The sequence below is a fragment of the Xyrauchen texanus genome, chromosome 20 (assembly GCF_025860055.1).
Source record: "Xyrauchen texanus isolate HMW12.3.18 chromosome 20, RBS_HiC_50CHRs, whole genome shotgun sequence".
Taxonomy (NCBI): domain Eukaryota; kingdom Metazoa; phylum Chordata; class Actinopteri; order Cypriniformes; family Catostomidae; genus Xyrauchen; species Xyrauchen texanus.
The window spans coordinates 33,423,497-33,437,871 of NC_068295.1; the positions used below are offsets into that span (position 1 = coordinate 33,423,497).

General features: G+C 36.8%; 1 protein-coding gene across 1 annotated transcript in view; it reads right to left on the minus strand.

The window, feature by feature from the left end:
* The window catches only part of LOC127660684 (atlastin-2-like), a 32,849-nt gene that overhangs the window by 4,410 nt on the left and 14,064 nt on the right, over positions 1–14,375 (minus strand). Inside the window, exons 2-12 of the mRNA XM_052151049.1 lie at positions 13,092–13,429; positions 10,288–10,422; positions 10,094–10,198; positions 9,437–9,487; positions 9,285–9,341; positions 7,799–7,891; positions 7,578–7,716; positions 7,370–7,497; positions 4,650–4,706; positions 4,502–4,573; positions 2,276–2,707 (exon numbers count right to left, since the gene is read on the minus strand). Of these exons, the coding sequence (XP_052007009.1) occupies positions 2,276–2,707; positions 4,502–4,573; positions 4,650–4,706; positions 7,370–7,497; positions 7,578–7,716; positions 7,799–7,891; positions 9,285–9,341; positions 9,437–9,487; positions 10,094–10,198; positions 10,288–10,422; positions 13,092–13,429 (1,607 nt within the window). The remainder of the gene's footprint in view (positions 1–2,275; positions 2,708–4,501; positions 4,574–4,649; positions 4,707–7,369; positions 7,498–7,577; positions 7,717–7,798; positions 7,892–9,284; positions 9,342–9,436; positions 9,488–10,093; positions 10,199–10,287; positions 10,423–13,091; positions 13,430–14,375) is intronic.

The following is a 14,375-nucleotide window of genomic DNA, read 5'->3' on the forward strand; positions in this document are numbered from 1 at the left end:
TCCTTGTGAAGCTCCCCACACATTTGAATGGCCTTTTCCTGACAATCCTCTCCAGGCTACGGTCATCCCTGCTGCTTGTGCACCTTTTTCTTCCACACTTTTCCCTTCCACTTAACTTTCTATTAATGTGCTTTGATACAGCACTTTGAGAACATCCAACTTCTTTTGCAATTACCTTTTGAGGCTTTCCCTCCTTGTGGAGGGTGTCAATGATGGTTTTCTGCACAACTGTCAGGTCAGCAGTCTTCCCCATGATTGTGAATTCAACTGAACCAGACTGAGAGACCATTTAAAGGCTCAGGAACCCTTTGCAGGTGTTTAGCTGATTAGAGTGTGACACTTTGAGCCTACAATACTGAACCTTTTCACAATATTCTAATTTTCTGAGATTCTGAATTTGGGGTTTTCATAAGCTGTAAGCCATAATCATCAAAATTATATCAAATAAAGGCTTGAAATATCTTACTTTGCTTGTAATGAGTCTATATAATATATTAGTTTCACCTTTTAAGTTGAATTACTGAAATTAATGAACTTTTGCACGATATTCTAATTTTTCGAGTTTCACCTGTATATATATATATATATATATATATTACACACACACACACAATATATATTTATATGTATATATAAATTTATAGTAAATTGCATTAATGCACATGCACGGTACTTTTATCGTGGGCACTTAAAATACTGCGAATACTTCTTGATACCTTATCTGAATTGTTTAGATTTTTAGAATTAACCGGTTAATATTTATAACACTGTATGTTGTACTATATGTTGTATGTAACACTGTACTAATATGCTGTGTAAAAATGCGGTCAGATTTTCACATTGATCTAACAAAAATGGCAGATGGGCTGAATGAAAATGCAAATTCGCTCTCTGACAGCAAGTGGCATTCAAGGGCTTTAGTTAAAGTCTTCATAAGTCATAATCACAATGAGAACACTTGGATTTCATCATGAGTCATTCTGTATATTTTATAATACTTTTATTGTCACGTTTTAAATAAAGTGTTGGGACTGCAAATCGGCCTGTTATGTTTTTATATTGCCAACAAATGGTTATGGTATATTGTTGACTGTTAAGAAGGTTTAGAAAAGGCACACACACACATTTAGAGGCAATGTCGGGTCATTTCAAACTTGCCACGCTACAAAATATGAGATAAATCGTAAATCATTTAAATTTACGGACAACCCTCAAACATTTTAACAGTAATTTACATATACATTTTTATGGATAAAGAAATGATTCACTTACCTTTCCTTGTGTTTTTTTTAAATGTCTGATGAAATTTGAGGTTGTGGTGGTTGTATCGGATAATTTTGTGTTGCATACTTTCATACTTTTATTCACACGGTCCAATTCAAAAACTTTATATACGAAGGAGATTATTTTGGGAACTCATCTGTCATTTTGGCGCATTTTCCCTAGCAACCGGGCAAATTTGGTTGCTTAGGAGCCCTAGCTGGTGTCACTCAGCACACCTTGAATTCGAACTTGCAAATCCAGGGGTGGTATTCAGCGTCAATATTCAATGAGCTAACCAGGCCCCCATGTTAACATTTAAAACTACATTTTTTGTAAAAGACTTATAAAATTGCTTACGTCAACTTTTCTTTGACAAAAATGTTTGACATAAAAGTTGATAAAACTGTATCACACATTTGGATTTATGTAACATTATAGCAGCTCTAAATGTTACCAAAGTAATATTATATAGATGGCTGATGTGGATTTGTTGAAACTGTGAGAATGACTAGTAATTTGAAATGATAAAATCAGTAATGTTTCAAACCAGAGTATTACACAAAATGCATCTTTATATAGTTTATGAATTTAGAGTTGTAAATTTGTAAACACATTTAATGAAAAATATATAAATTACAATTTTTTAATAAAAACAATTAAAAAGTATTATATTTGTGCAGTGGCCAGTGAAAATGTTGACAAGTAAAAATTGGAACTATTCATTTCAGTATTTCTATGGATTGTTGTAAAATGTTTATAAAAGGGGGAAAGAGATTATTAAGGGATGGTGAGTGAGACTATTTTCTCACTTTTAGGACAATATTCTGCAAAGCACAAAGAGAAATTAAATGTGGGTTATGACAAAACACGAGGTGAATAGTTTATAGAATGGGATGAACAAATGAAGAGATGAAAGAAAGTCAAAGAACATTGGGGAACAAATTGCAGAAACACTAACACTGGAACACTAGAATATCTCTATGCTGAAGTACATCCAAGAAGAATGACTCACCTGTTCCCACAGTGCCTCAGCTGTGAGGTCTATAGCCACACCCACTTCTCGATACTCTCCTGAGTATCTGGCATACGCCCATGCACACAATGTGAGCAGCGACACCCCCATCACAAGATTGGCCAGAGCTGCGATCGCCGATAAGCCAATGATGCCTGTTATCGTGGAGACCATGTAGGTAACAAACATGACTACAAACAGTGTGGCTGGGGTTCTTGCTGCATAGAATATGTTCTTGCTTTCATTGTTTTTCACAAAATTGGTGTACACTTCATCCAGCTCTGTCTCTAACTGCTGCTGGTAGCGCTGACTGAACTCGAGACCACCCATTTTCTTCACCGCAGAAAACTTTTGAACGGACGTCTTCTTAAACTCGTCGTGATAGCGCTGGAGGTCAACAGGGGCAATGTATGGTTTGTCTCCTCCACATACCTGTGACAGACACAGATAAAATAAAATCAAACACAAATCAAGCACACACTAGATTCATAATCTCTCTAAATCACCAGATGCATGAATAGCAGATTTAATTTAACTATAATAGGGTCACTCTTATCTAGGCCAGTGTTTCCCAACCACTGTGCCGTGAAAGACTGTCAGGTGTGCCTTGGAAAATTATAAAATTCCACAAAATAAAGAAATGCATGAATTTTTTTTTATTATTATTTCAGGGATCCCAACTCCTCACCTTGTGGAGAAATTCAGTGTTTTGAAACCATAATCAGTCACTTTTGTGATTGTGAAGAGCAATGATTAATGTGCAGAAGTGACTTATACGCGTTAAGGGTCTTTCACATGACTAGCGTCAGCGCTGCAGAATACATTGAAGTCTATGAAGTGATGTCACTTTACACCAAAGTGTTTTTCACACATACGTTTTTGCTTCACCAATAATGTCTTTGAGAGTACTAAGCAACAAGAAATATTTAAAAACTGTCCAAATTTGGAGACATTGAATGTCTCATAATTTATTTTAATTAAATATTACCTAATCGTTTATGAATATCAGAGACCCCAGTTATTGAACTAATTAAATTAATCAATAAAACGCTTCGACCTAAACATAAACGAGTCCTTTTATTACTTTCTGCCATCAAAGCAACTGCAAGATCTTTTTCTCTCTTCTAAATACATGTTTTCAATGTTTATTGTGCACACCTCACACTTTTTTACATGGCAAACTCGTAAAATCACCCCCTCTGTGACGCTTTCTGCAACTCTTGTCATGTGGAGGGCAATACGGTGCTTGACGCTGGGTTCAGGCTCCAGAACCAAATTAAAACTGCCACAAGAAGTCGTCCATCCGAGGCAAAGACGCAAAATCGAATGACAATTGCCTCAGCATCAGTCATTGATTATGCACAGGCGAGCACCCAGTTTAAGTCGATGTGGACCAGGAGGAAGGTTTGAGTTGTCGATTGAGTTCTGTTCAGTTTTTACGTGTTTTGTTCATGTTTTAATCGTATTTGTTTTTTGTAATATTGCATTGTTCATATGTTGTGTTTTAGTCACTGCAGGGAAAAAACATTCATCTGCTTCGTGTCGTGTCTCTGTTGTTCATCGGTGCTCTTCATAAATAAATAAATGCATAATCTGCTGTATGCTCGTCCTGTAAGTGCATGATTAAAAATGAAAATGTGAATGAAAATAAAAGCTATTAAATGTCTTATCATAAAAATATGAAAATTTAAATGACGGGTAATAATAGTTTATGACAGAATTTTTATAACCCTGTCCATCAAAATGACGGAAGATGAGAAAGTCTAACGCAAGCACTTTTATTTTTTTATTTTTTTGCATAGCCGAATTTCAAACATTACAAGTAAACATGCAACTAAGATGGACAGAAAACATGGACAAGTTCTTGAAAAGGAAAAATATTGACGATGGTTAGCCTATGTGAGATAGTGGTGTGTCGTATAATTTTTTTGGTCATAAAAAGTGTGCCGTGGCAGAAAAAAGGTTGGGAAACACTGATCTAGGCCAAATTTCAGCATACTATTTTAACGCAATGGCCTCAAGTTATTTTCAGTTATGTAGGCTAGCTTAACTCACATCATGCTCCTGCTATACCGGTACTTTAAAGAATATCGAGATCCCTCTCCATCCATGTTCCATTTACAAGTGACCATGGTATCCTATCCTTTTATGGGATGCATTCCTTCAAATTATCTCCCATTTGTCTGTATGCATACATTAAACAGAAGAGGCTCAAAGTATCTCTACCTGCTCCATGGTTCTGTTATAGGTATCTTTTGCTCCAGCAACAGCTGTCAGGTTATTTGCTTCAGCAGTTGCCTGGGTAACAGAGGCAAAATGTGAGCATTTGAGATCATTTATATAGGCGACGCTGCATGTGTGGAGTGCAGCATACCTGTAGCATGGATTTAGGATGTGGAAGCTCCTCACCTTGATAGATTTTGATGTATGCCTACAAATAGAGAAAAAAAAAGCAAAAGCAGAAAATTGACATTATAGAATAAATTGCTATTATTAGTCGGTATTAGCAGGAGGTAACGGTGGAGATTGGGGCGTGGTGGAGTGACGTCAATGGAGTGCGAGTCCGGAAGAGGGAGAACGGTAAGGATTGACACTAGGGATGGGCACGAGTACTCAAGGACTCAGGTACTCGGACATGGCAGCAATGATCGATCATGAAAACGATGATCACGTATGATGTGACTTTTCACTTAATTTGAAATCCAGTGACCATTACCTGACAACAAAACACAAACGTGGCAAAGAGGGAGCTTTTTTTAATTTTGAGATTGATTACATTGTGGTTTTGAGGGGTACATAGATTATGAGAGACTTCTCATGGCAAACAAACCGATACGACTATGCAATGCTATAGTTACAATAATCAAAACAAAGAGAATGTAACTGACCATGTTTTGAACACCTGTCTGTAAAACGTTTGCTAAACATGCTTTATTATCATTTAAATGTAAGAACTTTGACTCGTTAATGGATATTATTTAATAAATGTGAATGATTGTCACGGACTAAACCTCCCTGCCTTGCGTGACGTAACACACCTGCACCTTGATGAAATTAATGAAGATTTCCGCTTGAGTTTCCAAGTTAGATATATGATATAAAGTGTCACTCCATTGCACTTTCCTCAGTTGAAAAATGGAAATTCAGATACTCCAAGTTGAATGGAACGCTTCATGAATCACAGCAACAACAATACAGAGCATCGCTGCTTTCCTCACAAGAACATTTAATGACACACACACACACACACACACACACACACACACACACACACACACACACGATGCATTATTTTTGGAATCTTTTGTACATTTTGTAACATACTATTTTATAACAGCCTATAATAATGAATAGACGATACACTGGTAGAAGACGCAATGCAGCAGCCATAGACGTTTGTCAGACATTTTATTACCAATCATGCATCAAATCAACACTTCCTAGCCCCTCCCTAGCAACCATTGTCGAGCACCTTAACAACCAAAATCCATAGAGGGATATCTTCCATTCTGAATGTCACAGAGGCATGGGAGTTGGTTTATATCATTCATACTGACAAGCAGCCTTTGGAGATTCATGATTGGCAGCTGCCAAGCCACTCCCTAGCAACTAAACATAGTACCCTAGCAACCGTTTAGCAGTAACTATATCTCTGCACCAGAAAATCAGAGAGACTTCTGGGTTGATTTATTTCAATCAGGATGGCAAGGACACTTGATTAGTATCACTATGGTAACTGCCTAGCAACCAGATGGGGTTACCCTAGCAACCGAGAAAAAAATCACATATCTCGGAACCAGAAAAGAGTACAGACTTCCGGGTTGATTTATTTCAATCAGGATGGCAAGGAGACTTGATTAGTATCACTATGGTAACTGCCTAGCAACCAGATGGGGTTACCCTAGCAACCGAGTAACAAATCACATATCTCTGCATCACAAAAACGTAGAGACTTCGGGTTGACTTATTTCAATCAGGATGGCAAGGAGACTTGATTAGTATCACTATGGTAACTGCCTAGCAACCAGATGGGGTTACCCTAGCAACCGAGAAACAAATCACATATCTCGGAACCAGAAAAGAGTACAGACTTCCGGGTTGATTTACTTCAATCAGGATGGCAAGGACACTTGATTAGTATCACTATGGTAACTGCCTAGCAACCAGATGGGGTTACCCTAGCAACCGAGTAACAAATCACATATCTCTGCATCAGAAAAACGTAGAGACTTCCGGGTTGACTTAATTCAATCAGGATGGCAAGGACACTTGATTAGTATCACTATGGTAACTGCCTAGCAACCAGATGGGGTTACCCTAGCAACCGAGTAACAAATCACATATCTCTGCATCAGAAAAACATAGAGACTTCCGGGTTGACTTATTCCAATCAGGATGGCAAGGAGACTTGATTAGTATCACTACATACAGTTATAAACTGTATAAAATGTAATTGCCCCTTGAGTACTCGATGAGTACTCATGTAATTAGTCTTAGTACTTGAGTAGACAAAATGCCCATCCCTAATTGACACCTGTGGGAAATTATCTCTAACAGCTCTTTTGTGTTGCAGTGAGAGCTGGAGAGGGATATAAGGGCAGCCCTGACCGCCGGAGGGGGAGAGAGGGATGAACGCAGCCGTGTTTGTGTGAGTTCCTGCTGAAAAGCAGACCTTTGTGTGTTAGAATGAAAAGTGCTAACAATAAATGTCTCAAGTCGACTGTTTACCTGGCCGCCCGCTTCCTCCTTCACAACCAAGCAAGTAACATTCTCATTCTAAAGATAATTGTTTTGGACACATTTCTATACGCTAAGGTATACAAGATGAGTCGTAAATATTTTTGATCCATTAAGGCTGTAAATTTGAATTTCTCTCATTATATAAAATCAGTAAACCTCTTAAGGATGTACATTACAGTGATTATACTACAGGTTATTGAACTCTTCTATAAGTATATGGAATTGAATATGTTTATTTGCTTTAGTAAACAATTCCATACAATAAAAATCAGTTGTCTCAAAAACTCTACAGGAACAGAGCCTCTTCAACTCTTAAACACAAATCAAATTGACATTAAAGTAATAAATTCTGACCTTGAAGTACTCCAGCAGGTCTCTACATGTAACTTTGGCTCCATTTATCTCCTTCTCTACCAGGTTTTCTGGTGCCAGCAGTAAGGGCACTAGAATTTGCAGCTCCTTTTTAAACTCATCATCAATGTCTGCAGAGACACTTCAAGATGAGCCTGCAGTTCAGATGTCTTATGTATGTGCCTGTGTTTGAAATAAAATGTTTACCGACCTCTCAGTCTGCCATCAAAGTGAGGGCTGATGGCCACCTTCAGACCTGGATGTGGCAGAAGAAAGCAACCTATACTAGAGAAACAAGCGTGGATGTGCTTCCTAACATTCTGCAACTCCTCGTGTTGATACTGCTTCACCTACAGAGCAGAAATTAAACAGGATTTAAACTCAGCTTGACATGGTGATACTGTGTTTAATCCATTCGATGCATTATCAAACCTGTAGTCTCCTCTCCAAAAAGCGATTCCCTCCCTCAAGTCCATACTTATGCTCGTATGGGTAACACCAGTCTCTGATCAAAAACAGTAGTTTCTAAAAGACAGACAATGTGCAAAAATACACTTAGTCTAATCACACCAAATCTGAATTTTTAGCACAAAAACATAAGTGTCTCTATGAACTCCTTTACATGTACTGGTATTTTCATGTTACTTAATCACATGGGCCTTGAACAGGCCTTTAACCTCTTAAATCAGAGCGGCCTGGTACCTGGAACTGTAGGGGGCGCTGATCACAAAGATAAATATATATATATTTCTCTTTATATTTACAATGGAAATAGCTGATCTGACCAATTCTAAAATACTGCTTTTAAGTGTGCTGATAAAGTACAACTGTTCCATTTTCAGAATTGTGATCACAACAATCATCCTTAGAACCAGTAAAAAGATAAAAAAAGAACACCAAGTAACTTTGGAAAGGTATTGATTACAACGAGCACATTTGTTTCACTCAGAGATCAAACTACAGTGAGTATTAGCGTGAAATGCACATGTACGATACATTTTTTTTAATGAAAAATAAACATTATATATAAAATGGTATATCACAATTTACAGCAGACAACTCAGAATCAAACAAAAATGAGTGTTATTACAAGCTATGGAGGCTATCGCTAATGGTGTCTCTATGGTGAGATTGATTCACTGAAACATGATAGTTCACATCATAGATCTGTCAGATCGTCTTCACTGGCTGTCTAGAGTGTGTTGGAAACAGGAAAAGAAATACCAAGTGGGTCAGCAGAAAGAGAGTGCACATACACAGACTGCGCATAATAGGGAGCTCAAACACATTTTTTGGAGAGATAGAATAAGACGCCCATGTGAGTTGAATCTTGTTGTTGGGCACATAGTTGTTAAGTGTTTTGAGATTTTGGGGGATTTTTCATTCATAGTTTTCAGTTATTCTGTTTTAATGTTCAACTTGCTTGGAGAGGTTTTTGGACACTTTGATATATAAAAGTCCTCCACCTCGTTTCCAAATGCTATAAATTCTGATTGCTTTGCCCTCAACAATTTTTTCCCTAGTATATTTGACATTTTGGAAAACAAAACCAAAGTTAATTTTATAAACGTTCCATACTTGCGGTCTTCAAAAGATACAATGCAAACATGAATAATAAATTACGTTTATTTTTAGCACATTTGTTTTGTGTGTTTTTTCAGCAGTGTTGTAACATGACAGTCTCTGAGCATGATGCAAATAAATGTTTCACATTTTGAAAGTTTTTTTTTTTATAAATTGATACCATGCTCTTACTTTTAGGTATGCCATTTAAGCATTAAATCCTTAAAAATGCCTTTAGGGAGTAAAGGGTAAAACAAAATGAACATGAAAGTACACAGGACAAAGGCATGGGTAAGCATATCTATTTTATATAGCAATAATTGGTTCTTCGTTTGAGAATTATAGGTTTCTCTACCTGAAATGGTTTTTCATAGATCTCCTCCATTGCAAGACGACCATATTCTGTGAAAAGCTATAAAGCACACATGATGTTACTGTCAAAACAAAAAAATAATATTTTTGTTTAGATATTATCTAAAAACGTACACTTATAAAGAGAGCATTTACCTGGAGATGCTGTAAATCATCTTCTTGGATATTTTGGGAAAGGTTATAAACCTGAAAAAAAAGAGAGAGAGAGATTTAGGTTTACAGTACATTTTGAGAGTACATAAATCCTAAATTAACTGCTTTATACAATAAACCCCACAATCATTTCAACCCATGTAATAAGATCCTTTACTATAGTGTCAGAGGCAGTGTCAGAAATTAACTTTTCCATTAAGAGACAGTAATTGCTTGCTGGATTTGATTTTCATGGGCATTTAGTATTTTTATAAGGGCATTTGTTGTTCTAAAAATAAAAATATACTTAGTGTTTCAAATACTTCAATTTCAATTCACTTACATAAGCTCTCGATCTGAATAATTCGATTGAGAATTTATTACCTCTTACCCATAAAAGTAAACCAACATCAACTTTTATTTTATGTCATAATATGAATAAATAGGACTATAACACAATATTACACACTGCATATGTTACAAATACATTCCTACAGAAAATCATAATGGGGTACTTTTATCACGACATTTTGAATCTCAGGAGCATTTTTGCCCTCCGCCCCATTTTATTTCTGACCCTGGTCTGAGCAAATAAAAATTAAATAACTTCGCAAAACTCTCCTTTTTTCCCCTGTACATCTCTTATGTGCCTATACATACCTGCATAGAGCTGGTCATGGTGCTTAGTGCAAAAACAGTGGCACAGTCTTTGATGGTGGACTGACTGTCAAAGGCTCCCTGAGTGTCCACTAACAACACAGCCACCTGAGGACACCCAGAAATAAGTCTAATCAGACAGTCAACATTATCTAGTCAGTGAGATAATATACATCTTCAAGTGAACACCCATCCACCTTATTTCCATCTTCCTTTTCTACAACAAACACCTCACTCCAAGCCATGATGCCCGTGGTCTCTCTCTCACAGCCTCCTCTCCAGTAGAAACCAGTCAATGGCTCATCATCTCCTCCCATCCATGACTCAGACGACTAAAAGACAAAAGAGACAAAGAAGTGTACAGTTTGTTCTTGTAAATACTCTGAACAAAAAGTGTGAAAAACTATGCATGCTTATACCCTAGCAGGTTTTATACATGTAGAACACAGCATGCAAGTGAAGACATGTCAATGATGAGAGTCATCAGAAACTTGTTCTCAGGAATGATAACAGCTCACACGCCTTGATCTGATCTGAATGCATATGGTCAGATGACATAACATTTCTATGATGACATTATAGAAAATTGTCATTTGTATTTTAATCATTTTGCTGAGCAACAAATTTCACACCCATTATGTCCCTAAGTTATATAAAAAAATAAAAATCTAAATTTTACAGTAAAATGTGGGAAATGTCTGGTATTGTGACAGTTCTCATCATGAAACATAAACAAACATTTTACAGTGAACAAAGTGGAATACAATATTTAAATAGAATGAATTATCTGACTGGAGTCTACTTTAAAAAATGAATGGTCATGAATTTACATATTGTCCTAAAAGTCACTGATTAATTGGAGTAAAGCCATTTCTAAATGGGCAATCTCTTGGGGATCCTTGAAACATGTTGCTAATCGGATCCCTTACAGGTAGGAAGGCATTTTCAAGCTTTGAAGTTAAGGAGAGTTTTACACACCCACTATTGATTAAATCTGTAAATGTTTATGTGAGATTGCAGTCATGCTCATTTTTGCAGTCCCGCAAAGTTTTCATGACATCGTATTAACTGACAGAATACATGGAATATTTGTAGTTGCAAAAACTTAGTTACAGCATCTACTTTCTCTTATATAAATGCATAAATCTTAACCTAAAATCATGATTGTGCCAAATAAGTTCATGTCCATTTTCTTACATCCATAGGTAGAAAAAGATAGATTTTCCAATGAATTGCAATCAGAGGCGAACCAACATTGAGTGGGGGCCCCAGGCAAAATTAATCAATGAGGCCCTTCTAAAATATTTTTTTGTAAATATATCTTTGTTACCTAGAGATATAATTATACAACATACAAAAAGTAGTCAAAACACATCTAACAGAACATAAATTGTTTATTGTTTACAACATTAAAGTACTTAAATGATATGTTGGCTTTAATTAACTTTTTTATGTCAACAGGTTCCATAAATTAACTTATAATTTTTTTGAGTGTACATAAATCTTCATATTAATAATGTATTGTCACCTTAAAAACGCTGCTTCACGAGCCTTAGCTCACGGCAAATGCTGTCACTATGTCCTCCATATCCAAAGACCTTCGTGTGTTCCGTTCAATGGAAATTAGTGCCAGTGCTGAGAGCCTCTTTTGGTTCATTGTTGACCTGAGGTATGATTTAATCAGCTTTAAAGCTGAAAAACTTCCGTCTAACACATTACATGCTGTTGCTAAGTGCAACCCCCTAGCTAAACAGTTTTTCAGTAACATATTAACGTTACTTGTAATTAATCTTAAGTGAAACTAAACTGAAATTAACAACGTGGATTGTGTGATTTGTTTTGTACATTTCTTAAAATAGCTACCCTTACTTAACAGTCACCTCTGATAACAGATCACTCGAGATAACTTACATGTATTTTATGTAAAGGTGCTTTAAAACGATATGTAACGTTACTACTGTGAAAAATAAATGTGAATTGAACGACGAAGCGATTTGTTTGTCATTAATTATCCTTAACGTAAATGTTAAGTCAATTAAGTTAATCATCATCATCTCATTCTCCATCACTTACACGCAGTCATGTTTTCTCTTTTCCCCATCATCTTGTTTTTTTCCGCTTCTGGCTGCCAGATGGATATGTCCTCTTCATTTTTAATACACGAATTCATGCATTTTCGGGTACAGACAGTAAAAGAAAGACAGAAACCGAGTAAGCTGCGACAGTTTGAAAAAGGCACCAGAAGCAGCAAAAGCATACGCAGCCTTAGCGAGAGGGGGCCCACTAAGGGGATCGCGGAGGTGTTCTTGGCGTCACTGCGTGTTATATTAATATGAACATTTCTGATTGTTTAAATGATCGGCCCTCGGGGGCCCCCTCAAAATGCGGGGCCCCAGGCAATTGCCTGCCTTGCCTGCCCTATTGCAGCGCCTCTGATTGCAATTAGTGATATTAATTTGAACGATATCGATTCTTAAAATAACAAGATCAACCTTTTACATTCACTTTTAAGTTCACTTGCAGCGCCTCTGATTGCAATTAGTGATATTAATTTGAACGATATCGATTCTTAAAATAACAAGATCAACCTTTTACATTCACTTTTAAGTTCACTTGCAGCGCCTCTGATTGCAATTAGTGATATTAATTTGAACGATATCGATTCTTAAAATAACAAGATCAACCTTTTACATTCACTTTTAAGTTCACTTCAGTTTTGGGTGTGCTGATTATTATATCTTTGTTAAATAAACAGCAACTGAACTGCATTGTTGTGGCCCTGTTATTAATTTTCAAAATTAATATTGTCACAATATACCAAGTTAGAAGGTTTACTCTATAATTTGTTTCATGTGTAACAAAAATGGACATTAAAATAATTCATTTGTGTATATATTATAGAATCGAATAGAACTGAATTGCATTGAGAGCTTGTGAATCAGAATTTAAACATATAGGGATATACATCCTTGGGAACGGGTGTAAAGGGGTCAGTTCTTACCCGATTGTGCATGTAACGTAGCATGAAGTCCAGTAGGAAGGACTTGCCTTTGCGGAAGGCCCCAGCCACAGACAGCACAACCACATTAAGATCCCTCACATGCTCCTGCATCAGGATTTTTTCAAGCGCAACAGCATCCAATTCAAACTTATGATCATCCTCACTAGCTAGCACAATTTGAATGGGTCGAGCCCCCTCTGGAACCGGATCCTCCTTGGGTTCAAGTTCTTCCTCTAAAGCATGTGGTGCCACCCCATTGGTATCAGGGCTGACCTCATCCAATGAGTTCAACTCCTGAACTGGTCGGCACAATGGAACATCCTCCACACCAGCCATATCTGTAAGGAAAAAAAAAAGAAACATTGTAAATGCAACAATTATTCAGTGGAAACCCTTGTGCCAAGAACTCCCATCTTCCTAATTCTTCATTTCTGTTGGTGTGAAATAAAACACTTTTGTACAATTTAGTCTGTCAAAGGTTGGTTAGTACCTCTGGTTTTAACTGCTATGGAAAATATTCATGCTATTCAGAGAACATATTGGAGGTAAAAATGGACACAACCGGCCTCTTTAATCCCACAAAAGGAACCAAAGCCACTTGTCTGACCATGTCCTGATATTAATTTGAGAACAGTAATACAAAAAGATCAGTTATATGAATGCTTTTCTAAGGATAGCACTATAGGCATTTAATTTTTTATTTTTCATAAAAGCCATAAAAGGTGGGACCGTAAGATATAAAGTAGGGGTGGGCAATATATACTGTAGACATGAAATTTGCAAATCGGTATACATTTTGGATTATCGTCTCCATCGCGGAAACACAAAATTGACATATGAGAAGTGTGTGCAGCACATTACACGTACGCACTCTGAAGGATAAATGGAGTGAGGCAGTGCGATTGCTCCCTCAAATTAATTTGAATGAAAATATGAGAGGAGATTATGAAGGAAAAATTGCGTCTTCTGTGGTGAGGAATTGGTTTGGCTTTAGAAAACGCGATACAGAGCAAAAAAACAGCGATTTGCAAGGTTTGCAAATTGTGTATGTCGATATACAATATGTAAATATCCATGTACGCATGTCTAACAGTGGTCAGGGCTTCATGTGAGACAGACAAATTATGAAACACATGGCTTTTCTGACAGTTGCATGTGTCATTAGATGAAAAGCATGTTTAGAACACAAGAAAATTTCACTGAATCCATTTCTGAGGCCAAAATTTCATTTGAGCGACTGCAAAGGCAAATTCAATGAGATTCATCCCGCGCTCCAAACATGCC